Source organism: Anser anser (genome assembly GCF_964211835.1).
Source record: "Anser anser genome assembly, chromosome: 2".
Taxonomy (NCBI): domain Eukaryota; kingdom Metazoa; phylum Chordata; class Aves; order Anseriformes; family Anatidae; genus Anser; species Anser anser.
The window spans coordinates 11,652,820-11,680,014 of NC_139721.1; the positions used below are offsets into that span (position 1 = coordinate 11,652,820).

Genomic DNA, 27,195 nt, shown 5'->3' on the forward strand with positions numbered 1-27,195 from the left:
TAAGTACAGCAGCACAGTAATACATGGTAGCATCAGTATGTATACTAGCTTGCAGCCATGCCACCTTCACCCAGAAACAGATCAAAATCCCTTTAAACAGGATTGAAGTGAGTCAGTGGGTAGACGGCAGCTTCCTAAAGGGAAATATGGTGCTGAGAGAAAGGAAAGTCTTACTTCAGTAGGAGGAATTCTACATGGGAAATTACTGCTTAAAACCCAGTGCTGGATTTTGTTCTGAAACTTCCAAAGCACACATCAACATAAAGCCGTGAAAGATCTGCTTACTCATGAATAAATATCACAGTAATTTTAATCTGATGTCCCCAACATCCAACTCAAAAACCCCTTTCTATCTTCTCTAGTTAAGTTTTCTCTGCTGTTTCAATCAGATGGAGGAAAACTTATTTTTCTCTTTCGGATTATTATGGAGTCACAACGTTTCTATATAGCAACCCCTTATTCCCTCAGAAGATTTTCATTTCAATCCTGGTAGAGGAAGTAATCCCTGCAACCATTATTTACCTCCCAGAGAGCAGAGAGGCTTAGCCAGTGTTTGCAAAGCAGCTGAGATCCTCTAAAGAAAGGTTACGGAAGGTTACAAGGCTACTGTAAAGCAGGGAATATCCTGAGCCAACTGTGGCACACAAGTGGCACCTCTTCCCATCAACAGCCGACAGGGTTTCACGATCTAAAAAGCAGGCTTGCTCCCTCTTTATTCCACGTAACACTACCACCACCTGTTAAGGAGCTTAGATTCAGTCATCCCGAGAGGTTTTTATGGCTCCCATAACCACTGGAAGAAGAGTTCTTTGTTCTCTGGACGGTTTAACTGGAGAGGGCTTTAGGCGGCTCATGGATCACGGCCAGATCAGCAGAGAGGTAAAGCAGCCAGTTTCTTTTCAATATTTTTGGAGCTTCAAGGGAAGTACTGTTTACTTCCTATCTTCTCCTGCCCCCTAGCGAGCTTTGGTTTTCACTCCACCTGAACAATCGTGGCTGCTTTACAACTCACACGCACACAACCGTGCTGAAACACCAAACTGTTTTCTTTTTATGTTCTTCACAACTGTTCCCTACATCCTTCTCCACTAAGTATGTCAGAAAACGAAGAGCCTTTTCTAGCCCTAGTATGCAGGCTTTTACTTAACAGGGAAGCACCCTCAAGACTGAAATACCATAAAAGCACTTTAAATACGTCAAAGAAAATTCATATGTTAATTTCTATTTCTTCTTTATCTTATTCTTATATTAGAGCACTGAAGTTAGAAAAATTACACACACGTTCTTTCATGAATCACCCTTAAATCTTAGGGAGAAAAAAAAAACAAACAACAAAACCATAGCGTTTGCTGCCTGTAAAACATCTCAAATACAACACGTGAGCAAAGCCCCTATCATAATCTAAAGAAAAAAAGAGGGAAAAGTGATCCAGTAAGATCTTTAAAAAAAAATTTTTTTTTTAAATCTAACTTCCTATCAGGTGCATTTATGGGAGATCCCTCCATGATACTGCATTTAACAGTAGCCAGTCCAGCAAACACTAATGTGTATTATTTAATAAATATGCCTACCAGTAAAGGTTTTCAAGATTGGGCTCTTGGAGAGTAACAACTCAGAAAAGAAACAGACGTCACTTACTGCACTAACTTTGTATGCCTTTTCGGTTATCTATCTTCAGATGTAAATCCAACCTCTCTCATGTACTTCCTAAGAGAATTTTACCCCAGTACTATTCCCAAGAAGCAGAGTTGTGTAACATGCAAGCATCTTCGCAGCAACAGGGCTTGTAAAATAAAATACTGACCACAAAATCACAATAGAATTCTTTTGCCACTGCAAAGCCTAGCAATGAAACCTGTCAGAAGCTGGATGAAGCTAGATTTTGCAAAGGAAATTAAAACAAACTGCAAATGGACAAGAACAAGAATGCAGAAGCATATTACCTAAAGATGTCTCAAAATTAAATGACTACTTTGCCTCAGAACATGCAGGCTAAGTAGAATAGGTGGGTGACAATTTTATATATGTGACAAGTTGTGTTAATGAGTTGGTTATACGAGCTTAACAGCCAAGTACTGCAGACCAGATGATGCTAACTCAAAAACACCAAACAAACAAAAAACCACAGCAGTTATTTACCAAAAGTATGTCACACCACAGAAACTTTGTATCTTCCTGATGGCATTGTATATGGAACATAAGAAATTGAAGCTCAAGTTCAAGAGATGAATGACCTTTATATATACAGCTAAGGGAGTGAAAAACAAACCTTGTAAAAGAAAAGTGAGGGAGCTTCACTCATTTGCTTGTTTCACATGTGCATAAATCAGCAAAGAAAAGAGTATGAGTAAAGGAGAGAATTACTCTAAGTGAAGAGTTAACACCATAGCACATAGATCATAGGGATTTAAACTAAACTACAAAAGTAAGCCTGTAATAGCTTTTCTGTAGCGCAACGGGACGGACTATGTTAAAAGGTCATTCTTCAAAATCCTGGAATTACAATTCTACAGGATGTTACCCCTGCTAAAATAAAATGAATTTTATGGTCTGGGAGCTGTTTCCAGTCACATGATACAACTTAATTGTAACAATGGCCATAAGAAGCTCATCAGGAGTAAACCCCTCCCTGGACAATATATTACATAAGGTCCTTTTGGTTACTGAATGAAGTGGACAAACAACTTTAAGGTTGTAATTAAAGACTAATATGCCAGAAGTAGGTGATTGAGAAAGATCATGAAATTTCCTAGGAGTATCATGCACAAACCCTCAGCTGCAAACCTGCAGAGTGAAGCTTAAGTTGCCTATCACGCCTCCAAACGTGAATGCAACAGGGGCTTGATTTGGCTTCCACAGAGAAGTGATATTAATCAAAACTTCTTCTGTCACCAATAACTAATTTCTGCAGATCATTCTGGGATTACAAGAATTCACTACATTCAGTGTGTCTCCACTGATGGAAAAGTAGGAGGGATGGTGGCTGCAAAGGCAGCGAGGAAGCAGAACTGGCTATACCCGTCTTACCACAAAGGGAATCCCCAGCTGACTGTTCAGACAAGCTTTCCATTTCCTCTACCATCCAGAAACAGCACGTCAATTGTCTCTGACAGCAATATGGATAAAAAGGTCAGAGGAGAGAGATCTATCACACTAGACAAACGGAGAAGCATTCATCTTGATTGTACATAAACCTTGGCTTAGTTGAGCGCAAGATTTATAATGAATGACAAATCTTTTCTTTTAGAGGACTTTCACTCTCTGCTCATAATTAAAGCTTTAAAGGTTTGATTTTTTGTTCCTAGTGAAAATATTATCACAGATCTAAGGAGTTACAGAAATGGGAGGTGTAACATTTGTCTTTGAAAAGTAGCTTTGCACTGCACCTGTTGCTGTGAAATAGCAATGACAAGACTGTTAGAAATGATTAGATTTATGGTATCCCAGTTTGTACATGTCCAAACTGAAGCACCCTTAAAGGGTCTGTTTTTCAGCAGAGAAACAGACAGCATTTTAGAAAATTGCATCCCCTAACAGGTGTCTCAAGCTTTGTACTCAAAATCATCAGCATTATTTAATATATCTTGCCCTAAACATTAAATGAAACACACACAAAGAAGCAGTATTAGAAAGAAAAGTCATTTTATTCACCTTAAAAGGTCTTCTCCATCGTCTTCAGCAATACTGAAGTTTTTACAAAGCGATAGGATAATAAACACTGGAACACTGTTAGTCTGGGTTGTTACAAAAGCTAGGACAATGTTTGCTTGGTATTTACATTTTCATTGAATTTATCATTGAAAAGAATGAAGTGAGTGGGATGAAAACACCCTGTATAGCCAGCAGAGCTACAGTTCCTATAACAAAGATAGATATTGACTGTAACAAAGTCAAAATATGTAGGCCTAGGATTCACCTGTGAGATTCGGGATGCAATAGAAGAAGATACTCAGAGGAATTACTTACTGAAACTTTCCACGAGGTCAAGGGCAACGTGAGTAGTGATATCCATTCCAGTATTTATGTAAGATAGGCAGTTTTTCAGAGATGAGAGAGAAGAATCCACAGAGTTGAACAAAATTCTTGCAGCCCCTGGCATCTTGAAATCGTTACTCTAGAAATAACAGACAGAACATTCTGAATGCAGTTTACACCCAAAGAATTTGGGAGATAAAACGAAAGTGCAAATAGCAGTGTTCACAGGACTGCTGAAAAACTACAGAGCAGGGATGAAATCTTAGCTCACAAGTGAAGCACTGGCACAGGCTGCCCAGAAAAGCTGTGGATGCCCCATCCCTGGAGGTGTTCAAGGCCAGGTTAGATGAGGCCCTGGGCAACCTGGTCTAGTGGGTGGCATCCTTGCCCATGGCAGGGGTTGGAACCAGATGATCTTTAAGGTCCCTTCCAACCCAAGCCATTCTAGGATTCTATGAAGTGTCAGTGGAACTGCAATTCACCAGAAGTTTTCAATTCCCTTCCTATTCAACATTAAGCAAATATTAAGCAAAACTACACCCCAAAATGCAGCTTGCCCTTTTCATCTGCTCATTTCTACTGCTAAACCACAATGAAATTTAAACTCAGTGATAATGTTATCTTGAAAATTACTGCTCTATCTCAGCTCTGAAGAAAGCCCACACACCCCAAGATTTCCCTGTGTTTTCTAGACACATTAGCAACCAGGCTAGTAAGAAATACGACTTCTCACATCAAATTCAGCCCCACCATCTACAAGCCTGTTTCAACAGCTTTTCCAGTGGGGAAAAATATAAATAAATAAAGGGCTCTAAGAATATATTCAGCAGTAAATCATCTAACATCATTTTTAAATAAAAGCCCACCTTACAGATGGTGCCTGTTTCCCCCAAAGTTGTCACAAACTGTGTCGTTAGCAGCAGTGTTCCACTGGCACACAACAGCATCACACGAGAATCATGTTTGCCTCTTTACCACCATCTTCCCCAATACAGACCCACAACCTACAACTTTCCTGGGATTAACTGCTTCTCCTCTGTCATTAACATAACCCTCAAGTCAGCTTGCTTTCGCTATCCCTGTCCACACTGTTCATATCAGTTGGTGATCTCCCCTCTAAAATTTCAGCTTCTGCCCTTCCTTTTTTAAGCTTTATCATAACTTGCTTGGACGACATGTAGGTATTGTAAGAAACAAGGATCCGGTGTGCAGAGTTTTATACTTTAAGTTCCAGGAGATAAGAAAAATTCCGCTCAGCTTTAAAAACACACTTGTTTATAAAAGTAAGTCTTGGACAGACAGAAATACCTTATCAGTCCATGTAAACAGTAACTAAGATTTTCAAGGACTACACTCAGATCACACTGGGAAGGAGGGAGAGAACAGAATCTATAACCAAAATTGATTTATAGTACAAATTTTATCTAAATAGTACTCAAAACTACAAGGGGATGAGTTGGTATATCATCAAAAGCCCTTGACAGGCCATAATCCAACAGAAGTATGCAAAATATTAAAGGATAAAGCTTTGCCCAAGGTTTGCATATCTAAGACTGTATCTCCCTCTCTCCCTCTACTACTCACACTTGGATTCCAGAACTACATCTTACGCTCATCCTAACATGAATAACATTGCCATGTTCCTCATGAACATCGTGCAAATTGTAAGAGTTGAATACCTGCCATCACAGTCTCTTCTCTCCTAATGTTTTCTTTCATATCTTTTTCTTTTTTTTTCCTGCTTCAGAAATGTGCTTGGCTACTCAAGACCACCTTTTATGACGCTGCTTTCAGGTCATGGGTTTACAACAGTTTTTAACAACATAGTGATTTTTTGTGTTTGCCACAATTTGAATTTCTGAATTCCATATTAACTGACTTCCTCTCTTTCCCTTCTAAAGGAGCATCTTGCCAGAGAAGAGGCAGCAGTCTTCAACAATTGCTCCGCTTAGCTCAGCTCATGCTCTCCCTGTCAAAAGACAGCAATTGTTATCTTCAGAGGCTGTCAGACTGACAGCAGAAGACATGCAAAAAGTTCCTTACAGAACTCTGTGAAAGTTAAAAAAATAAATAAAAAATTAAAGATGCTCTTCAAGATATATTTAATAACAAATGCTTTAAGTTGTTATATTATTTTTAACTTTGTTTTTTTAAGCAGCTGTTTGCTATCTCACCAAGACTATTTGTATAGAACCTCTGTGACCCAAATCTTATACACCGTTAAATAGCCACACGAAATCATGTTATCATTTTTATCTTTCTGGGCCTATTTAGAGCATCAAAGTTAACAGCAAGAACCTAGCTGACTTCTTGAACTTGGTAAATCTCACTCATCAAGAAAACCCGCTGTTCTTTTGGGAATTTCACAGATATACACTGAAAGACAGGATTCTGTAAAAAACAATAGCAAAAAATTAAACTGGCTTCTTCGTTCTCTTAATATTTGTGGAAGCACTGACCAAGCCAAACTGAAACTTAAGTTATTGTTTACAATATTAGATCATACCACTGTGTTGGTAGTTGTATCTCAATTTGTGCTTTGGCAGATAATTTAAGTACTCTTAGACAAAATATATACATATATATATTATATATATATAAGCTTATTTTTCTCAGAAATTGTTTTTGATCCCAAAGATTTCCCCCTCAAATTGTCTAAGTGAACTCTTCAACATCAGCTTGCAGCTGTCCATGCTGCCAACGGAGGCACAGCCACATCCTCACTGGAATTGGTTTTACAGCTGTAAACCTGTACAGTTTTTTTTTAAACCTGTACAGCTTTTGAGCCTTTCTTGCCAGAAGAGTCTTAAGCAGGTGCATCCATTTGCCACTCCCACCCCAACACACCTCACTTCAGGAAGACCCAAGCAAAACCAAGAGTTGAAAAAGTGACCAAGTGCAAGCAGCGAGGCAGGTTTCTTTCAACAGTAAGTGACCAAACGGTCCGAACAGGGCTGCAGAGCACAAATCTTAAATTATACTTCATATTCTACCACATGCCTTCGAGATTTGAGCAAGCCACCTAGCTTCCCCACGCTCCCAAACCACGAGGCGGAGACCCAAAGGCGCCCACCTCTTGGGCGCCCACCCCCTGGGCATCTGGGTGACCGCCTGCCCCATAGGGCCGCTACTCTCCTCCCATAGCGGTGTGGAGAGGAGCCCCCCAAGCATCAAGCTCCGTTCCCCATGCCCTCGTACCCTCATCTCGCCCCCCGACCCCAAGCTGAGGCCGCCCGGCCGCCCTACACCAGTCCCACCCGGAGGGCAGCGGTCCCCCTCCATCTCCTCAGGGGGCATGGGGCGGACAGGGCGGGCTCCCTCAGCAGCGCCCGCTGCTCACCTAGAGCCAGCCGCCGCAGCCCAGAGGGGTGCCGGAGGGGTCCCGGAGGTCCACCGACCCTTCCCTCGCTGCTACGAGCGGGCAAGGCGGGCCGGGAAGGCGGCGGAACCGCCTCATCAGCCGGCGCCTCTCCACATGACGGCGCCATCATGTGATGGGAGGGCTGGGCACAGCCGCCGCCGCCTCCCGCCGTGCTGCCACCGCCGCGGCGGGGAAGAGGTTTTGTGGGGAGAAGCTGGAGCTCTCCCCGCTGTTGGCAGCCCTGAGGCATGGGGCTAGCTCCGAGGAGGTCTCCCCAGGGCTCGTCCAGGCGGTGAGGGGCAAGGGAGGGCCTGGCGGGGCGGCCGGGGGAAGCGCCCGGGGCTGAGGCGAAAGGACAGGGAAGCGCCCGGGGCTGAGAGGGCTGCGCTGCACCGGGGGCGCGTTGCGGGCGGCTCCTGCGATCTTGGACGGGGTATTCGGGCCAAAAAGGCACCCCACGGCCCGAGGGGGAGTGGGGGAGACGGAATTTAAAGCCCAGTCCTGTTCCATCGGGGTTACATCCTGTTACACCCCGCTGGGCTCCACACGACCGGACGGTCAGGCTCCTGGGTCGGGTCAGGGGGCTGAAGGGGTGCCCCCGCCTTCAGTTTGTTCCAAGGGGCTTGGAAAGGTCTTGGTTAAAAAACTAAAGTCAGTTCGAAGCCTCACGCAAAGGCTCCTAAAATATGAAAGCTTATTTTTAGTGGTGCTGTGCTGCGCATCTTGAAGAAAAAAATGTCAGTAAATAAATGGCTGCAGCACAAAAGTTAGCCCTTTGGCTGCAAAAGTTTTCTTTGTTTTGCTAAAGCCCGTTACAATTATTTCAGCTGTGTTTGAACCTATTATAGACACCTAACCTGTTTTGTTTTCCTTGCCACCATCTCCTGCATGGCCTCAATTGCTTCAGTATTTGTCATCATTTCATTCTTTAACATTTCTCTTCAAATTTTCTGGTCCAAGAGACCGTGCTTGTCTTGCCTGGTTGCACAGGTGACTGAATCAAACGCTGTGTATATGCTAAAGATGAGTTCAGTGCACTTTTTTTTTTTTGACTTCACCAACTGCTTTAAATAGAGCATTTATCTTTCAGCTGAAAGATTTAGGGGTATGCTTAAAAATCTGCATGGATTAAACTATCAAAAATACGAACATGAAGCACTCTGAATGTGTGTGGTTTTGTTTTTATAGGTGCTGTTAATGGAGCAGCTAGTTTTCTCATTCTTCTTCAAATAACGTGAAATCTAACGTTCAGAAACAGACTACAGGACCTGTGCTACGTGTTCACGTCCAGCTCCACGATGGTTGATTTTCTTGCTGAAAATAATCTCTGTGGTCAGGCAATTCTTCGGATTGTCTCCTGTGGAAATGCCATCATTGCAGAACTCTTAAGACTCTCAGAATTTATTCCCGGTGTTTTCAGGCTGAAGGACAAGGCTGATCAACAGAAATATGGAGATATCATATTTGATTTCAGTTATTTTAAGGTAAACCCTTTTCTTCTATTGTTAAACTTCACTTTAAAGTGTTGCTGTCCTGGTAGAGTATAAGGGCTACAAAGTAGCCATTCCTGTGTGCTGTGTTTATTACCAGCATGCTTCAGAATTGACTGCAATGACTTGCTATTTGCTTAGTGCTTACCAAAAATCTACTAAACTGAGATAGTAATTGGGATATGCTCGCATGCTAACATTCCGCTTCTGGACTGTCTTGTATTTTGTATAGTTCTGGTCACACTTAGCGTCATCTTACTCATTTGAGTGAGCAGAAACAGCCTGGTGAGCACTCTGTGCTTAGGCCCCTAGGCAGAATATACAATTAACCAGTACCCACACTGAGTTTTAGGGCAAGAAGGGGTGGCAATTTTAAGTGCATACATAGAAGAGCAGTCTTTCAGAATGTACGATGAGTCATCTGGCCTGCGAATTTTGATGGTTGTTGATCATATAAGACTCAAGTCCTCGGTTATTATTTCTTGAAGGAACTTTAAATTTTGCTTTAACCAGCAAGTTCTGAGCCTGTGCAGTGGGTTGTTTTTCTTTGGAGCACTCCTGTGGGCAGTATGCCCATCTTCCTTTGGTTATCTGTAGCTTATTCTTTGCAGCCGTGAAAACTGCTTCATGCTTTCCTGTTGGACAGTACCATGATTGTTCATTCACTGGGCTCGTCACAGGCACTGGATCAACAAACAAATCAAAGAGAACATGAAAAGCCCTTGTTTCCCTTACAAACTTGAAGATTCTCATAGAACATATTCCCCTCTTTCATTCTCCAACGTGATTTAGAAGGAGCTGTAGGGAATTTGGCTTTACCTGGATTGTACAGTAAAAGAAAAGTTAACAATACAGCAATATGGCAGGGGTGGAGAGGAATTGGTAAGAGCTGTCAGCTTTGAGTACTGGCTCGGAGCCTCAGGCACTGAAAACCTTAAGCACAGGTGATTTCCCAGATACCTTTAGATTTAAGTGTTTTAAGTCTCTCCAGAAGTCTTGTTTTTTTGTTGTTTGTTTGTTTGTTTGTTTTTGTTTTTAGGCAAATTACTTGAAAATTTTAAAGTGGATAGGTGTAATTGGTGAGAAATACAGTTATCCTGGAAACTGGAAGGATTTTAATGTTAAGGAAGCAAAGCAGTGCTGCTACTTTCCAGAGTGACTGCACCAAAATCAGTAAAAGACATACAAAGCAGAGATTATATCACTGCTAACACTTCATTCCCGTATACATGATTCTTAAAATTAGTTAATTAGATTTGAAATTTTGAAAAAATCCATAGGCAGTTTGGGACCTACTTTTATCCTTTATTTTATGTAGCAATTTGAAAAAGTGAAACACAAGACCATTTTTAAAACTACACAGCAATTACCAACCAGATATTAGGCTTGATATTTTATTTTGACTCTATTTTAAGTTTTTTTTTTTTAAATCATGTTTATTGAATCCTTTGAAGTCATGGTCTTGTGCCATGGTAAGCGGTCTGTGGAATATCAACAACATTTTCAATTAAATATTAATATTTTCAATTAAGCATAAGTGATATTTTCAATTAGATGTTAGTGATAAGACCAAACAGAGGTTCTAAGAAATATTTACCATACTAAATGCTTAGAAAGAAAAGGTTGCAGCCTTGCTTTCAGAAAGTCAGGCTTGTCGTCCCTACCCTTTTTTACACACGGTTCTTAGTGACATAGTTTCTGCGTTAATTTGGGGTACTGGTGCTGAGCTAGATCCAGAGTCTGTAAAAACTCTCAGATAAGTCTCATGCTTTCAAGCAGTTTAAATGCATGAGAAAGTACTAAGCTCACAACTGTTTGTGAGGCCTCAATCTTATGTATTCTAGCTGAGATGTCAATCAGATCAAATGTGTAAAGGAAGAAATTCCAGCAGGGAGGTGGATAGTACTACAGAAAGCCCACTGTGAAGCACACAGCAGCTTTGGATGCATCGAAGTTTTATCCAAAGTGTTAGCTGTTCTTTTCTATTGGTTGCAAAGGAGAAATTATGTTCAAAATCAAAGTGTAAGAAAGCATAAAGTTAATCTTCGTAGATGTTCAATCATAAAGTAGCTTGGAAAATTACAGGTTCTTGTTTTAGTGAGAAATGTTAATTTGTTGTTACATGTACACTGGTGGTTGTGTGTTGTGTAATCTACTGAAAAGTGTTGTGGACACGGTCAAATGCGGTCTCTAAACGTGAATGTCTTCTCTTAGGGGCCTGAGGCATGTGAAGGCAAACTGGAAGCCAAACCTGAGTTACTGGACCTAGATGAAGAATTTCGTGAAAACAACATAGAAATTTTGACAAGATTTTATCTAGCTTTTCAGAGTGTACATAAATACATTGTAGATTTGAACAGGTACAGTATATTATATATATACATGTAGAGTTTCTGACTAGAGTGCTGTTGAGTCTTAATGATGAGAAGCTTTTTCTTCAGAGACCCCGTATGCTCGCTGTTTAAATGTATTCATGTGCATTTGGGAACCTGGATTACTGGAGTAAGCACTAATGTTTAGAAGCGTAGAAGCATCTAGATTGGAAAAGACCTTCAGGATCTACAAGTTAAACCATCATCATTACTTACTGCATCCCATCACTAAGCCATATCCCTTAGTGCCACATCCACAGGTTTCTTAAATACCTTAGGGATGGGGACACCACCACTTTCCCTGGGCAGCCTGTTACAATGCTTGACCACCCTCTTCATGAAGAAATTCTCCCTCTAATCTAAACTTCCATTGGCACAACTTGAGTTTGTTTCCTTGCATCCTGTAACTTGTCACTAGATAAAAGACTGACACCCTCCTTGCTGCAACCTCCTTTCAGGTAGTTATAGAGATTGATGAGGTCTCCCCTCAGCCTCCTTTTCTCCAGACTAAACAACTCCAGTTTTCTCAGCTGCTCCTCATAAATCTTTTTTTCTGGTACCTTCATTGCACTTCTCTGCACACACATGAGCAACTCGGTATCCTTTTGAAGGACCCAAAACTGAACACAATATTCAAGGTGTGGTCTCACCAATTTATTCCTACTGTTCCTTACCAGCTTAATACATGACTTGAAAACATTCAACCTGTTAGAGATATTTTTTTCTCCTTTATCATCGATATTGCCATGAAGATTTTTGAATAAAATGAGACTCCATGTTGTCAAACTAAATTTTTGTGAAAAAGTTCCTGAGAATCTTAAGCATAAGTTATTTTTGTTGCTGGTTTTATCTGAAAAGATTTGTCGTAGGGTAATATGTAGTGTTACTGGAAAGTCCTTAAATAAGAAGAAATTCTGTTAATCCACAAGAACATCCTCTGTTCCTAGCTCCACCTTCCATATTGCAGTTGAGATAAATTCAACCTATTTGCAGGAGATGTTTGGGGGCTAACTTGAAAATGTGACAGTTTTACTAGGTTTTGGAGTGGGGGAGGAGCTTTTCTTTCTCAGTTTTTTGTTCTCAGGCTGTTATCCACCCATTTGAAGGTTAAGAGGATGTCAGATGTAAGGTACAGAGTATCCTCCAGCGTAGTTCATGCACACCACCTGGAAATGGAAGGAGGATTTTGCTAGGTTGGCTCTAGCTAGGAGTTCCAGCCTCTCATTTCAAACTAGAGCATTTCTTCCTCTTTGTCTGAAAAACCTGATGCTGCTTGTACTAGGAAGATGTTCTGACGCCTCTCTTGACTTTCAAACGATTTTGGTCAATTGAGTTCTGAAGAAACATAATTTGAGAGCAAAGCAGTCGATGACCAACTCTCTTTGTTGTGATTCCTAGATATTTAGATGACCTCAATGAAGGAATTTACATTCAGCAAACATTAGAAACCATCCTCCTTAATGAAGATGGAAAACAACTTTTAGTAAGTATTCAATAATTCTGTAATATAAAACAAGGTACCAAGCAGTTCTGTGCCACGCTAGACAAAAATGAAAATTCACCAAATACACAGTAATGCTATGGCTTATTTTGAGGAAGACAGAGACCAAAAATCTTCAGCCTGCCATTTTTGACAATGTGTTGACTACATAGTTGCCATTCTGTTAGCTTATCAGCACTTGTTTGTCTTTTAATGTTACTACAAAATTGTGTTGATGCAATTTCTTCGCTTTGTTCTTTCTCTTTCCCAACAGTGTGAAGCACTCTATCTATATGGAGTCATGCTACTGGTCATTGACCAAAAAATTGAAGGAGAAGTCAGAGAAAGAATGTTGGTTTCCTACTACAGATACAGGTAAGGTATATTGGTATTCAGAAGCACTCAAGGCTGAAAAAATGTAACAAGATATACTCAATTCACTGGGTTATTGAATTAAGATAATGGAAATATCAGCACCTATTTGACTGTACGGATAGACTGATAATTTTGCAGAGCTCTATAAATATCAATAGAGCTCCTTGCATTAGCTGTTTTTGCAGGTCTGGCTGTAAAACTGCGGCAACAGATTTTTCATGCTATCACAACAGAGAGTTGAAGTCCACTGACAAATAAGCTTTCAGCTAAAGCTTTAGCATTGCGAGTGTGAGCTGTGAAGGTACCGTAGGTATGTGAGCGAATCTTGGTGAAAAGTCCTGAGTATCTAAATTGCAAATGTGTTGCAAGTCAGGCTTCTTGTTACAGTGCTGGGTAAGTGGAATCAGTAATGGGATTTCGCAGGTAGACTGACAGCATCATTGTATGACAGGAAGGGTCTCAAAGAGTATAAGTGCAAATCCTTTCACACATAATTTAACTAAAATTTTAACTAAAAATCCTTTGCCTGTGCTGCTTTGACTGTTGAATGCAAAAATGAAGCAACAAGCAGAATTATAAAAGGCAGGTGGAAGAAACAAAGAAACAGAACAAAACTATTCCCCTGAATACAAAGCTGCTTTTTCTGTCACTGTATAAAGTTCATTTTTCTGTTTGGGCTTTGTATGTTTATCTGGGATTTCAGTATGGATGTGTATCAGTGTCCTCCTATAATGGTGAAAACTGTATTCATGGGGTAAACAGCCAAAAATCTTCCAGACCTTAATATCTGATTTGTTTTCTTGGAGGAAGGTCGTGGTTACAAGGGAAGGGAAAGGAGGAAATAACTAGGTCATAGAGCTCAATTTTTGTTCCTTCCTTTTGTAAAACAGTGCAGCCCGATCCTCTGCTGATTCCAATTTAGATGATATCTGTAAATTGCTTCGAAGCACTGGGTACTCGAGCCAACCTGGAGCTAAAAGACCTCCAAACTACCCTGAGAGCTACTTCAGCAGGGTACCCATAAGCGAAACGTTCATCAGCATGGTTATTGGCCGCCTGCGGTCAGACGACATTTATAATCAGGTAAGTTACTGTGAAATAAAAGAGGCATCTACAGTAGACTAGCAGATGATTTCTCAGGTAAGCTACTCAACAATGAAGCACAGAAGAAAATAAATCATGTAATCACCAAATTGTGGAGGTTGGAAAAGACTTTTTGCAGTCATGTAGTCTGAGCTCCTGGCTCAAGCAGGGTCGGCTTGAGCAGATTGCCCAGGACAACATCCAGTTGGGCTTTGAATATCTCCAGAGGGTAGAGAAGGCAGAACCTCCCTGGGCAATCCATTCCAATGTGTGACTAACCTCACAGTAAAAAACAAGCAAACAAAAAACTCACCCATTTTCTTTAATGTCTTTAAATCTTAAATGATTGGTCACTCTTAATAACTAATCCCCTCAGAGATTGCTGTTATTTTAGTTAGTTACTACAAAGAGATTTATCATCCCTTAGTAGATAGCTTGATTAAAAAGAAACCCTAATGTCACAGTTCTTAACTATGATAATTGAATTAATAAAGGGAAAAACAAAACGAAAGAAGCAAAGTATGAACAATGTCTCAGTCTCCTCTAATATGACTCCTTTGAGAGAGCTTTAACAAAACATTTGCTTTTGAGCAGAGTTTGGTCTGTAGCACGAACAATCTTTTTTTCTGTAATTTTTGGCACACATTTAGTGAACCCTGGATGACTGAAACAGTACGTAGATGCCAGAAAAACTGTGTTTGAAGATTATTGAAAGATAGAAGAAACAAGCAAAGGCTTAAATCTGTAGGTAGGAGTAGCAATATAAAAGTAGAGACCTTACTGAAAGTGCTTTCAAACTGTGGACAGACATACTGACATTCAAAGGGGAAAAATGCCTCATCAGGTACTGTACTGCAGATTTTTTTTAAACGCTGGAAAGTTCATGAAACAGATAAACGCATTTAGCAAGCAGCAAAGAAAGCCCATTTTATGACATATTTATGTCTCTAGTAAGAAACCAGGAAGTGTTAGTGAAATTGTACTCTTGTAAAGTACTTCTTAATCTGGAAATCTTACTTAGAGCTGATACTTTATTTCAAAATTACTTGCTCTCTTATTTATATAATATTATTGACTTACTGCCTTTGCAATAAACATTTGTGATTTCTATTTTTATAGTACGTGCAGTTAATAATGTTTACTGAAAAACAGTAATGTTACTATACAAAGCATTATAATTACATAGTCATTATAAAGCATGGTTATAATTAATGCACTTTTTCCAACGTAGTTCAGAAAGTTAAATTCGGGTAGAAAACTTCAGTTCAACCCAAAGTGAATGGAGCTTGTTTTACTGAAGTACGTTATGTCTGTATTGTTACCTCCTTTGATACTTGCAGCCTATTTTCAGTGGCAATAGGCAGAAGTCTCAAGATTTTTGACTAGTAAGAAAAATCAGAACCTTATAAAGTAACTAGACAAAATTAAATAAAATTAGGATGTTACTAAATAAAAGCAGGGAACAGTTTTCCTAAGGACAAATTGTTATGTCTTATTTAATATGATTTTAATGCCAACTCTTGTATTAGTATGGAGGTCTTTTAATATATCATCCTAGGCACTTTTAAAATGAAATTTCAGTTGATAATTTGAATCTTTTTGGTCTCGCTGATACACAGAATTGGTGAATAATTAAATTATCTTCATTCTAATTGTCTCTTTTATTAAATTACTCTTTTATTAAATTAATCCTTGTTTCTATGTGAGATGAACTACAGCATCCCCAGTCCTTATGTAATACTTTTTTCCAGCTCTGCTCCTTTCAAATCATCTTAAGCTCCGTGGTTCATCCCTCCTTTGACCCATGTACAGCACAGTAATATCTTGTGGTAGCCTGTTAAAATTAGAAGATATCTACACAGTCAACTTTTATATTCTGTAAAATATATCTGGTAAATACACTGCATGTATAAACGTGTCCCACTTATGTGCATATGCTCTTTATCTCATAGTAACCTATATATAATATACAGGATAGAATACATAATATATATCCTCTAGGATATATTATATATAATATATGTTACTATATAATATGCATGTATTACTTTTCAATGTGCCTCATGATATTTGCAAGTGGTTTATATGGCTGTGTATTATATTCTTGTTTTGTTTTGTTCCCTTTTCCTAGGTTTCTGCCTATCCTTTACCAGAACACCGCAGCACTGCCCTGGCTACTCAGGCTGCCATGCTCTATGTGATTCTGTACTTTGACCCTTCTATTCTTCACACACAGCAAGCAAAAATGAGAGAGATAGTGGACAAATACTTTCCAGATAATTGGGTAAAAATTAATTTTGTTTTAAAGCTGTTCTCTGGATTTACTGTTACAGAAATAATATACGTAGTTTTTACAGCATGAATTACAGAAAAAAATGTTCTAAAACAATCTGTTCTTATTCTTTTCTGGTGAAGTTTTACTTTGTTCAGAATGGGGCAATCTGTGTCAAACCTTCTGGGTAAGCACGGAAAGCTATCCTTTGAAATGCTTAGCTCAACGACATTCTGATACCACCAAGGTAAAGTCAATCACAAAAAAAATGTCAGCTGGAAGGTGCATATAGGCATCTTCTAGTCCAACCTTCTCAAAGCAGAGCTAGCTTCAGAGTAAAATCAGGTTGCTCCAGGTCTTGTCCAGTAGAGTTTTCAACATCCCTAAAATTAAGATTCTACAGCCTCAGGGCTCCTGTGGCGAGGTTTAATCACTCTGATGGTGGGGAATTTCTTCCATCTGTCCAACTGGAATTTCCCTCAGCTCATGACCATTGCCTCTTGACTTTTCACTCTGCTCCTCTGAGTCTGGCTCTGTCGTATCTCTAACTTCCCTTTAGATAGTGGAGGACTGCCGTCAGATCCCTTTGCCGCCTTCTCTCTAAGCAAAGCCAGCTCCCTCAGCTCCCTTCCATTGTGGGTCCCATCCTAGTAGCCTTCCGTTTGATTCACTCCAGTTTGTCCATGTCTGTCTTGTGCTGAGGAGCCCAAACATAGACAAATTACTCTAAATGGGACCTCGTGAAGGCTGACTAGAGGGAATATTCACTTCCCTCAATCTACTGGCCACAGTCTGGCTGGCATAGTCTAGTGTATGATGAGTCTTCGTTGTCATAAGGCTGTGTGTCTGATTCCTGTTCAGTTTGTCCACCAGGACACACAGGTCCTTTTCTGCAGAATTCTTAAGCAGGCAGTCAGTTCCCAGACTGTGCTGTTGCAAGGGTTTGTTTCTGTCTCCAGCTACTGGACTTTGTGTTTAACGTTATTGAACTTCCTCTGTTTTCTGCTGGTGAATTCTACTGACTTGTCAAGGCCTCTCTGGATGGCAGGCATGCTCTCCAACAAATTCCCCACACACATGTTGTTTGAAAACTTGTTTGAGGACACATTCCATGCCATTGTCCAAATAACTTAGAATTGCACAGTGACAGGCTTTGCTTCTATAGACTGGTAAGATGCAGTGATCAAAAGGGCATTTCTGTGCATCTCAGTGCTAAGATTTGGAAGCCTTAGTCTGCAAAAAAAAATGTTACTGAAGTAGTCTGGCATGTAACAATAGAGTCCTCAAGTAGTCTATATCAAAGGGAATCAGACTTCACAAAGAAACCAGAAATTCACTTATGTATATACATTGGTTTCAAATTTTATTCCTCTGTACCATTAGTGGAACAGTGAAGAAAGGAGTGAAGAAACTGCAATAGCTGCCTATTTTAACATAAGCTCATTACAACTCGTCAGGTTTTTTTTTTTTTTTTTTTCTGAAAAACTGTAAGCTTGTATTAGGGATGAGAACTCAAATTTTTGAGTATGCCAGCATCTTTATTCACTTGACTTCATTATACAAACTGTTACTTTGATACAACGCCTGTCTTGTGATCAGGTATGGACGAGTTAGCTGCATCATACAGAAGCATTTCAGATCAGTCTTAGCAGTGGAACTGTAACCTTCTAAGGAACTGTCAGCAGAAAACAATGAGCTTTATTTCAGCAGTGTTAGAAGGATCTTATCAGCAGACCAATGTCCTATTTGCCTCTTCTGGCTTCTTTTTTGACACTTTAGAAAAAGGTCAGTGGTTGACAGTGTTCCCCTAGGTGTGATCACTCCAGGATGGACAGATGTTGGAGTAATAGTGTGACGAAGCTGATAATGCCAAAGCTCTGTGTATCCTTCATCTGTCAGTCACCCAAGACTTCCATTTTTAATCATGTATCTTACAAACACTTGCAAGGCAACCACAATTCAGTATTTTTAATCACATTTAAACTTGATCTTGGGGTCTGAAAACCGTTTCTCTTTGTTCCGTAAAGATCAGAGTGTGGAATCATAGCTTCCTTCTGTTTGTGTTTGCGATGGAAGACGTTAGATTTCTGTTTGGCACTTTGGGCATTCTTAGAGGAGGATTCATTTAGGTGTTTGTTGTTTTTTTTTCTCTGTCATAGTTGGCTCCCTAGTCAGTCTTGCTTTTGTCAGCCTTGTGCACAGGAACATGGAAATTTGGAAATGAAAAGGAAGTGATAAGTTCATGGGCAGGAGGGTGGAATAGAGACCAAGGATCAGACACAGTGACTGAAAAAACTGTCAGCTTGTTTTCAGAACTAAGCTTCAATTAACTAATTAACTGTATTTCGTTTCATTTCTTCCTACTCTGGAGCAAAGAATACAGATACCAAAAAAGTTTAGTTATCTCCTGTTGATATCTACAACATATAACTCTCTACTCGTGTTGCTAAATGAAAAGTGTCGTCTTAATAAAATTGTAAACACAGCTTCTTGTTTTCTGCTTAGGTTATTAGTATTTACATGGGAATCACTGTAAATCTGGCAGAAGCATGGGAGCCCTACAAAGCTGCTAAAACCGCCCTCAACTACACGCTGGATATTTCAAATGTCAAAGAGCAGGTATGTAAGACAGCATTCAGTATTTTTAGCAAGATTTCAAGCTGTGTGGCTATCTCAAATATCTATATTTTTATTCGCTTGTGTACAATTGTTTGAATTGTATTCAAGTACAATACTTTGAGTATATAACTTTTGTAAAAAAACTGAGTTAAAAATACTTCAGGGTCTCAAAATCTTGTATGCCTATCATTTCTTATTTTACTTCCTCTTGTGGAAAAAGAGGCTAGAAGATTCCCTTTTCCCTAAAAGTTCCTGGGTCACAACTTGACAAAACAGATGCTGGCGCGCAACACCATCTTGTTCAGTATGGCATACCTTAAGCTGACTATGGTGTTTGGTCTTCCATAGGTAAATGTTTTAGAAGTTATACGTTCATTTTGATAATGTGGTACTCAGCCAAATAGTTGTACATGGTGCCTCCCAGATTAGCTAAACAATAATCTGGAAAAAAACACCTGCTTTAAAAGAATGATACCTTAATGTTGTATAATGCAATGTAGTTGTTGGTTTTTTATGTGAAATTATTTTTCTATGCCTAAAAAACAGTGAATAATACTGGCCTGTTTGTAAAACCAGGCAATAATTGGGGGATTTTGCTGGACTGATGATTGTTTAAATGCCTCCTTAGAGTTTGAACCAAGTGCTCAGAAAAGAACACACAGAAGTGTCTGATTAGAAGAACCATGTTATACATTGTTTTCTAAACTTAGGGAATGCGAGCAGACATTTCTTGTTAGTCTTCAGGGAGAGTTTGCTAAGTAGAACTAGCACTTAATTCATAACAAGTATATCCCGTTCTCAAGTAGATTTTGTTCTGTTCTTTCTTATTATCACCATTTTTAGGAATGATTTCTAGCGAGTATGTAAGTGAATATATTTGAAGTTCACAAGTCTGCATTTTTGAAACATTCTTGTGTAGAGCAAAGATCCTGAAATATACTTCGCATTCATTGTTATGTAGCTGCAGTTTATGATGTTGCCTACTAGAAATGACAGTGATTTTTTTTATATCACTTTCCTGATCTGATATCCTTTAAGTTTTTAGAAGCCCCAGCCACATTTTACATGACACATTCCTTTTGAGGCAAGGATTATGTTGACACAAGCATTGTGTATTCTAAGGCAAACAGGTACGCTGCGGTCACTGAGCGGGTGCACACTCAGGTGCAGCAGTTTCTCAAAGAGGGCTGTCTAAGGGAAGAGCTGGTGCTGGACAACATTCCCAAGCTGCTGAATTGCCTACGAGACTGCAATGTAGCAATCCGCTGGTTGATGCTTCACACTGCAGACACAGGTAAGACCTCGTGCCAGACTTTTATTCCAGAGTTGTCGATCCTGCTCTACTCGTGCTTCATCTTAGGTCCTAAGAGAAGTTCACTGTGTGCTACTGTTGAAATCAGCAGAATTTCATTAACTGTTTTCAGTAGTTTGTTGAGCTCTTCTTTTGTTAACAGTCTCCTAAAATCTTTGGCTGAAAAGTACACACATGCATTTCCTTAAATCTTGCAAACTACGTATAGGTGTAAAAAGAACCTTTGAGAAGTCATGATCCTGTTGAATAATATTCTGCAGAAAAAGTCCGGGAATGTTATCTTGTACCTGATCATTTGAAGCATCATTCTGAGAATTGTATGTATCACTAAAATGAAAGCAATAGCCAGCTTTTTAATATATTAGTAATTAATTATTTGAGAACACAGGTTTTATTCTGATAACTGTTGAATAATGTCTCTGACATGAGTTTGGATCTGTAAACTTACCTGCTTAGGTATACTCTTGGTTGAATGCCTGTGCTGTCTTTGGGACTTCTTGGTACGTGAGATCTTCTGTTGCACCTACAAAGATTTAAATGCTTGGCCAAATTCTGTAGCAGTGGAGAAATGTTGTCCTTCCATTTTCAGCTTGCGATCCAAATAATAAACGTCTCCGCCAGATAAAGGATCAAATTCTAACAGACTCGAGGTACAATCCCAAGATCCTTTTCCAGCTTCTTCTGGATACAGCTCAATTTGAATTCATTTTGAAAGAGGTAACGTGATGCTGCTTTCTTCAGTGTTTTCCCCTGAGCAGCAGAGCTGAAGACTTGATTTTGCCTGAATATCCCGATAATAAAGCACACTCAAATATGTTGAGAATGCTGCACAACTTTTTATCCTCCCATACTTCTCTTTCCAGGCTTTCTTTAAAACAAAGAAGAAAGCCCATGTCTGTTGAGGATAAGCTGCTAGGAAAACTCATACATCTCTATATAAATTTATGCCATCTGTAAAAACACTCCCCATTAATTCTGTGGTACTGATCTGGTAAAATACATATGAGCATGCTTAACTTCAGTTACATGCTCCTTTGGATTGAGTTTCTGTGTATAGATTGAGATGACTATGCAAAGTATAACTCAAAATTAGATCAGTCTTCTAGCATCTCTAAGCTAAAAAAGTTACTGGATAATTCTATAACTGACTAAATGCCAACAATATCTGTCATATATATATTTTTAATTCAGTTAATTTCTATCACCATATGCACATCCCACTGGCTGTATTTCTCAATGCTTTAAACTTTGTATTTAATGTTCTGTTCTGGTGAGGTCTTGAAGTTATTTAGTACTCCCTGTAAGTCAGTTCCATCTGTTATAAGTATTTCATTTCATTTATTGTAGTTTGCCTTCTTGCCAGTTTCATTTATCAAATGCTTTGTTTTCAACAGATGTTCAAACAGATGCTGTCAGAAAAACAAACAAAATGGGAGAACTATAAAAAAGAGGGATCTGAAAGGATGACTGAACTTGCTGATGTCTTCTCAGGAGTTAAACCTCTTACAAGAGTAGAGAAAAATGGTAATTACTAAAAACTAAACTGATGGGGGGGGAAAAAAAGTAATTTTCTTTTTTACTTCTAAACAAATACTGAAAGAAAATACACGAGGCTAATACTGATATTAATGAAAAAAATCATATCCTTCAGCTGACACAGACATCTCTTACATGCTGTCTTACTTAGGTTTACTGCATATGTTCCATATGTAAGCCGTGTTTACGTACCTAATATTTAGATGGATATATTTTTAAATATTTTTTCTTATTGCTTTGTGTAGAGATGTTAGGTAAGGTAACAAAATGCCATTGCACTTTTCTATGTGTAACGGAGTTGACGTTATTTTGTTCTATGTACAGAAGAGTGGGAAAACCATATCTGTTAAATATGGGGTTGCTTTAAGGTCTCCTTTCATTCTTTTCGTAGTCGTGTCCTGCATTTGTTGTATCAGCATTTTTTTTAAAGCTTCTTTTACTTCTCTTCTGCACTGAATCTTTGACATTCTCCAAGGAAATGACTTAAAAGCATGAATCTGTATTTCCAAATTTCCTGCTCTGTTTTTTGAAGCCTCTTCTTTTTTTTTTTCCTGAGTTGGTATAAGAATGAGAATTTTAGATCACTGTCTCATTTGATCAAACACTGCATAATGTCAGTGTAAGGGCGGTATTAGTGATTGTTCCAAAATAGCTAAATTTAGAATAAAGACAATTTTATCACTTTCTTCCATATAAAAGCAGACTTACCTTACTGAATTCTTTCCCTCTATCATCTTGATGTCAGCAAACTTCTAGCTAAAACACAGAAATGGCTGCTGCCAAGATAATTGACATTGTAAAACCATTTATAAAACACAATTTCATAATTTAAAGAGATTTATCTTCTTTGAATAGGTTTTATTATGCCAATTTGTTTTGATAATTGTTTTTTAATGTTCTGTGTGACACTTACCTAAGCATCTGCTCCTTTAAAAGTCTGTGTCTGGAAAGGCTAGAATTGTAGAAGTAAAATGAAAACATTGTAAATAATGTCCTGTATGTATAGTGTTGAATGTTTTTGTTCTTCTTATTGTCTAGCAAAATCCTGGTGTCTTTATTGTTTACTGCCCTTGCAAAGATTTGATTAAATTTTACTTGTTCTTACATAGAAAATCTTCAGGCTTGGTTCAGAGAAATCTCCAAGCAAATCATGTCTCTCAACTACGATGATTCCACTGCAGCAGGCAGAAAAACTGTGCAGCTCATACAGGCACTGGAGGAGGTATGGCAGAGAAATTTTGAGATAAGTGAATTACAAGACAAATCTTCATTTTAACAATATGTTAAGTCTATAGATCTTTGCAGTCTTGCATATACAGTCGTCAGGACTTGCCTATAGACCTAATAATTGTAAAATAAGGAATACTGCATGAAAAATCATGCCACCTACAGCTGATTAGTAAGATTTTTCTGGAGAAATTAATTCAATATTAAACATTATCTGTCAACATTACTTACTATTTTATTAAAAATACTGAAAATAAATTCACTTGAAGCTAGAGAGGGTAATTTGGAAAGCAAAATAAAATTGTAGGCCAGGATTTGTTAAGTGTCTTACTGTATCATAGCCTGGAAGAGAGAGATCAGTTTACTTATTTTATTAATGTGGTTGTCTTTAAAGATGCATAGACAAAAAGGGGATTTTTTTGTTTGTTTTTTTGTTTTTAAATACAGGTCCAAGAGTTTCACCAGCTGGAAAATAATCTGCAAGTTTGCCAGTTTCTGGCTGACACCCGCAGATTTCTTCATCAGATGATCCGAACTATCAACATTAAAGAAGAGGTCTTGATCACCATGCAGATAGTTGGTGATCTTTCTTATGCTTGGCAATTAATTGACAGGTATCTTAGCACGAGGTTTTTTCTTCTAAGTCATCATTAGTGAAACTTTTAGGAAATAACATGAGTAAATGTTTTTTATAACACTGTTGGACTTGATAGCCTTTGTAGGTCACTTCCAACTGAAAGTATTCTATGAGTTGTTGAGTATATTTTGCTCTTACCAACTTGAATAAGAATTAACAGCCACCCTTGGCACGTTGTTAGCTGCAGGCTAAGTAATGCCGTAACTTTTTGGTTTATACCCTGTTCCAACTAAAACAATTTGTTAAGTTTCTATCTCCACCCTTTAGTATAGTTAAGTGTTCTCCAAGATACTGGAGTTCTTGTTTCAACCAAAAACAGACAAAAATGTTACAGAACTTCTTTTCCAAGGTGTGATTTTGCTCAGCTGCTACTCCGTTAGTTTGGCTGTTACTGATGCCTTCTTCTTTTGCCCCATCTCCCCCTTTATCGTAGAGTTTTTCCTAGTCAGTAGCTCTTCAGACCAAAATTCTCCTTCAGTAAAGTTTCACACATCTCCCATGCTAGTGACCTATGAATTAAGAGCTGAAAATAAGTTTTAGGGGAAAGAGCTGATCTGTTTTCTCTCTTTCCTACCCCAGCTTTACATCTATTATGCAGGAAAGCATAAGAGTCAGTCCATCTATGGTAACTAAACTCAGAGCTACTTTTCTAAAGGTAAGTGTGAAAGAAAATGAAGGGACTTTAACACTTGGTTACCAGAGCATTCGTTAAATAGGCCTTAAGGCTGTGAAGTCACAAGTGATTCAAATCTTTCTTTTACCAACATTTTCTATATCCAGCTTTTTTAGAATTAAATTATTACATTAACTCAAGGTTAGTTTTAAAGAAAATAAAATTCAGTTATGTATCTTTATATATCTATACAACCAGTTAACATTGCCACCATTAGACAGATCAGTCTCGTCATCCAGGCTCTCCTCATTATAGTTACTTGCTGGAGACATCATATCCAAAGGGTGAATTCTCTGCATATGTATCAGAGGAGACTGAAGGAATTAAAAAAGATAGGTTGGCTGTGCCCTTTTTCTGCCACGATGAAGATGTGGCATCAGATGAAAATATTTTCTGTAGAAACATGAATGGGAAAAAGCGTGGGGAGGGAAGGGTAAAATTACAGAAGGAAAATACCTCACATAACTGATAAGATTAGGGAAAATGAATGCAGGGAATGTAGCATTATAGACTGCTGAACTTTTCTGACATTTTAGCAAAAAATATATGTATTACTTTTTTATTGGCAAATCTGATGTTGTAACACTGCTGTTTAGGAAGAATGTACTATTTCAAGGTATAGTTTAAGAGCCTGAGGAAGAAAATTTAGGCATTTAATTTATATTAGGAAAGCAGAGGTGAAGTTAAAATGTTAACTTTGTTTCTAGCTTGCTTCTGCTCTTGACTTGCCACTTCTTCGTATCAATCAAGCCAACAGTCCTGATCTTCTCAGTGTATCGCAGTATTATTCTGGCGAGTTGGTTTCCTATGTAAGAAAGGTAGGCATTTGAAGAGACATAATTGTCTTATTCTGTAATTACCTTTCCTCAATTGATTTATTTTTTTTTGGAGAACATACTGACTTTATTTGTCTTGTCTCTCTTTTACAAAGGTTCTACAGATAATTCCAGAAAGCATGTTTACTTCTCTTCTCAAAATTATAAAGCTTCAGACTCATGATATTATTGAAGTGCCCACTCGCCTTGATAAGGATAAGCTACGAGATTATGCTCAGCTCGGACCACGATACGAGGTGCAGTTAAAATAGGGAATTCCTAAAAAGCATGTCATAAGGGTAGCCAACTTTAGCCTAAGTTTAAATAGGTTCAGCTCCATAGAGTTAACACTTTAACAGTGAAGTTGGGTTGGTTGACTGAGAAAGAATTAAAACTAACTACTGTTAAAATGAGAATTCCTTAGGTTTCCTGAACATAGATGAGTAACTTCTCTTCTGTTTGTGAAAGTCCAACTTTTGATCTCATAGAAAAGGAGAGGAAAATTAAACATATTTGTAAAAGAGTGTAGAGATCTTGGATTTATTTAGGTGGTGGTGGGAGTGATACTAAAAACCCAAGTCTGAAATTAAGCCGTCATATTTGAAATGCTTGTTCCAGGAGAAGGAGAAAATTAAAGACTGAATAAACCAGCAGGGTTAAGCCTTTTGCTGTCTTCAAATGTGAAGAGAGGATGGGGACATGTTGATTTGATCAGATGAAGAAGCTGGTATTGCTTGTTGAAATTTCTGTCTGTGTGAATTTTCTTTCTTCTGCACTGTTACCAGTCTGGTAGAGTGAGCAAACATAAAAAAATATTTGGTTTTTTATTTCATAGAAGATTGAGGAGCAAAAAAAATGAGTAGACCAGTAATTTTTTCCCCTCAAATAAACTTTTTCCCCTAAATACTTTAGTTCCCCAAATACCAGTAAGGATGCCATCTTTTTTCCACCAGTTTTTGCCAAAGTGTTATGAGTTTTAAACAAACAGGTTGTGATCTCTAACGAAGTCGACACTCAGACCTGAATGCTAGGCTTGGACTTCCCTCTTAAACTCTCTGTAAAGATAGCTTATTCAGGAGTGAGTGGGGGGCAGGGGTGTAGAGGAGGAGGCAGTATTCAGTAACATTCCTTTAATTTTGAGGAAGGAGAAGGGTAACACCATACATAAGGACTTCTCACTTGTGATTTCTGTGGAGCTGTAAGTTTGAACTATGTTGTTTCTATTCTCTGTTGTAAATGTCTTAAAGGCAAAAGACTGGCTTGTCTGAACTCTGAGCATAAGGATTCCTACCTAATAATTTAATACTTGGTGAAGGTGCTTCTGTATTTTGTCAGTGGAAAGGGTGAAGTGGTCTCATTGCTAGCAGCAGGCTTTGTTGCAGAGTAACTACTTCAAACTGTGCCCCTAGCCTGCTCAAAGCTACCAAGGCGCAGTTTTGTCCATGATGTTTTGTAGCCATGCGAGATAGCCAGCCAGGTCTTTTCTCTCATCATCTTTGTAAAGCTGCTGAGAAATACTATTCTTTCCTGCTGGTAGCATATCTGTATCGATCTAATCAGAAGATAGATTGTTATTGCACTACATAAGTAAGCTTAGAACAAAATGTAAAATTGAAAGTGCATCAGTGCATTATTCTGCAACAGGAAGCTACCACTGGAGAAGATGATTATCTTTCTAGCTTGATTATCTGAATCTGTAGAATCACTTGAATAAATTGTATCCTCTTTTTCTATTAAAGGTTGCCAAGCTAACCCACGCAATTTCAATTTTCACTGAAGGTATCCTCATGATGAAAACTACTTTAGTTGGTATCATCAAGGTAATGTTCCATTATTTCAGTAGTCATTTTGTTGGCAATTAGTGCTTTAGCACAGATATTTCAGCACATTAAGCAAGACCTAGAAGACAAAAAGACAAGAAAAAAATGAGCTTGCATACTAGTTTTCAAGCAGGGATGCCTGATATGG

At 38.7% G+C, this 27,195-nt stretch overlaps 2 protein-coding genes across 3 annotated transcripts in view; one reads left to right on the forward strand and one right to left on the reverse strand.

Moving 5' to 3' along the window:
• Positions 1-7,586, reverse strand: part of NSMCE2 (NSE2 (MMS21) homolog, SMC5-SMC6 complex SUMO ligase) — a gene marked incomplete at its 5' end in the record, with an annotated part of 129,997 nt that extends 122,411 nt beyond the window's left edge. The window contains 2 exons of one of the 2 annotated variants that reach the window (XM_083826430.1): positions 3,967-4,114; positions 7,316-7,457. In XM_083826430.1, the coding sequence (XP_083682556.1) occupies positions 3,967-4,099 (133 nt within the window). Of the gene's footprint in view, positions 1-3,966; positions 4,115-7,315 lie in introns of both variants that reach the window. The other variant, XM_083826429.1, reaches the window with a different exon arrangement.
• Positions 7,491-27,195, forward strand: part of WASHC5 (WASH complex subunit 5) — a 28,176-nt gene continuing 8,471 nt past the window's right edge. Inside the window, exons 1-17 of the mRNA XM_083826426.1 lie at positions 7,491-7,628; positions 8,525-8,820; positions 11,041-11,186; positions 12,597-12,681; positions 12,953-13,053; positions 13,944-14,136; positions 16,268-16,420; positions 18,914-19,027; positions 20,150-20,321; positions 20,929-21,056; positions 21,734-21,863; positions 22,985-23,097; positions 23,550-23,716; positions 24,319-24,394; positions 25,120-25,230; positions 25,344-25,484; positions 26,967-27,047. Of these exons, the coding sequence (XP_083682552.1) occupies positions 8,635-8,820; positions 11,041-11,186; positions 12,597-12,681; positions 12,953-13,053; positions 13,944-14,136; positions 16,268-16,420; positions 18,914-19,027; positions 20,150-20,321; positions 20,929-21,056; positions 21,734-21,863; positions 22,985-23,097; positions 23,550-23,716; positions 24,319-24,394; positions 25,120-25,230; positions 25,344-25,484; positions 26,967-27,047 (2,097 nt within the window). The 5' untranslated portion in view covers positions 7,491-7,628; positions 8,525-8,634. The remainder of the gene's footprint in view (positions 7,629-8,524; positions 8,821-11,040; positions 11,187-12,596; positions 12,682-12,952; positions 13,054-13,943; positions 14,137-16,267; positions 16,421-18,913; positions 19,028-20,149; positions 20,322-20,928; positions 21,057-21,733; positions 21,864-22,984; positions 23,098-23,549; positions 23,717-24,318; positions 24,395-25,119; positions 25,231-25,343; positions 25,485-26,966; positions 27,048-27,195) is intronic.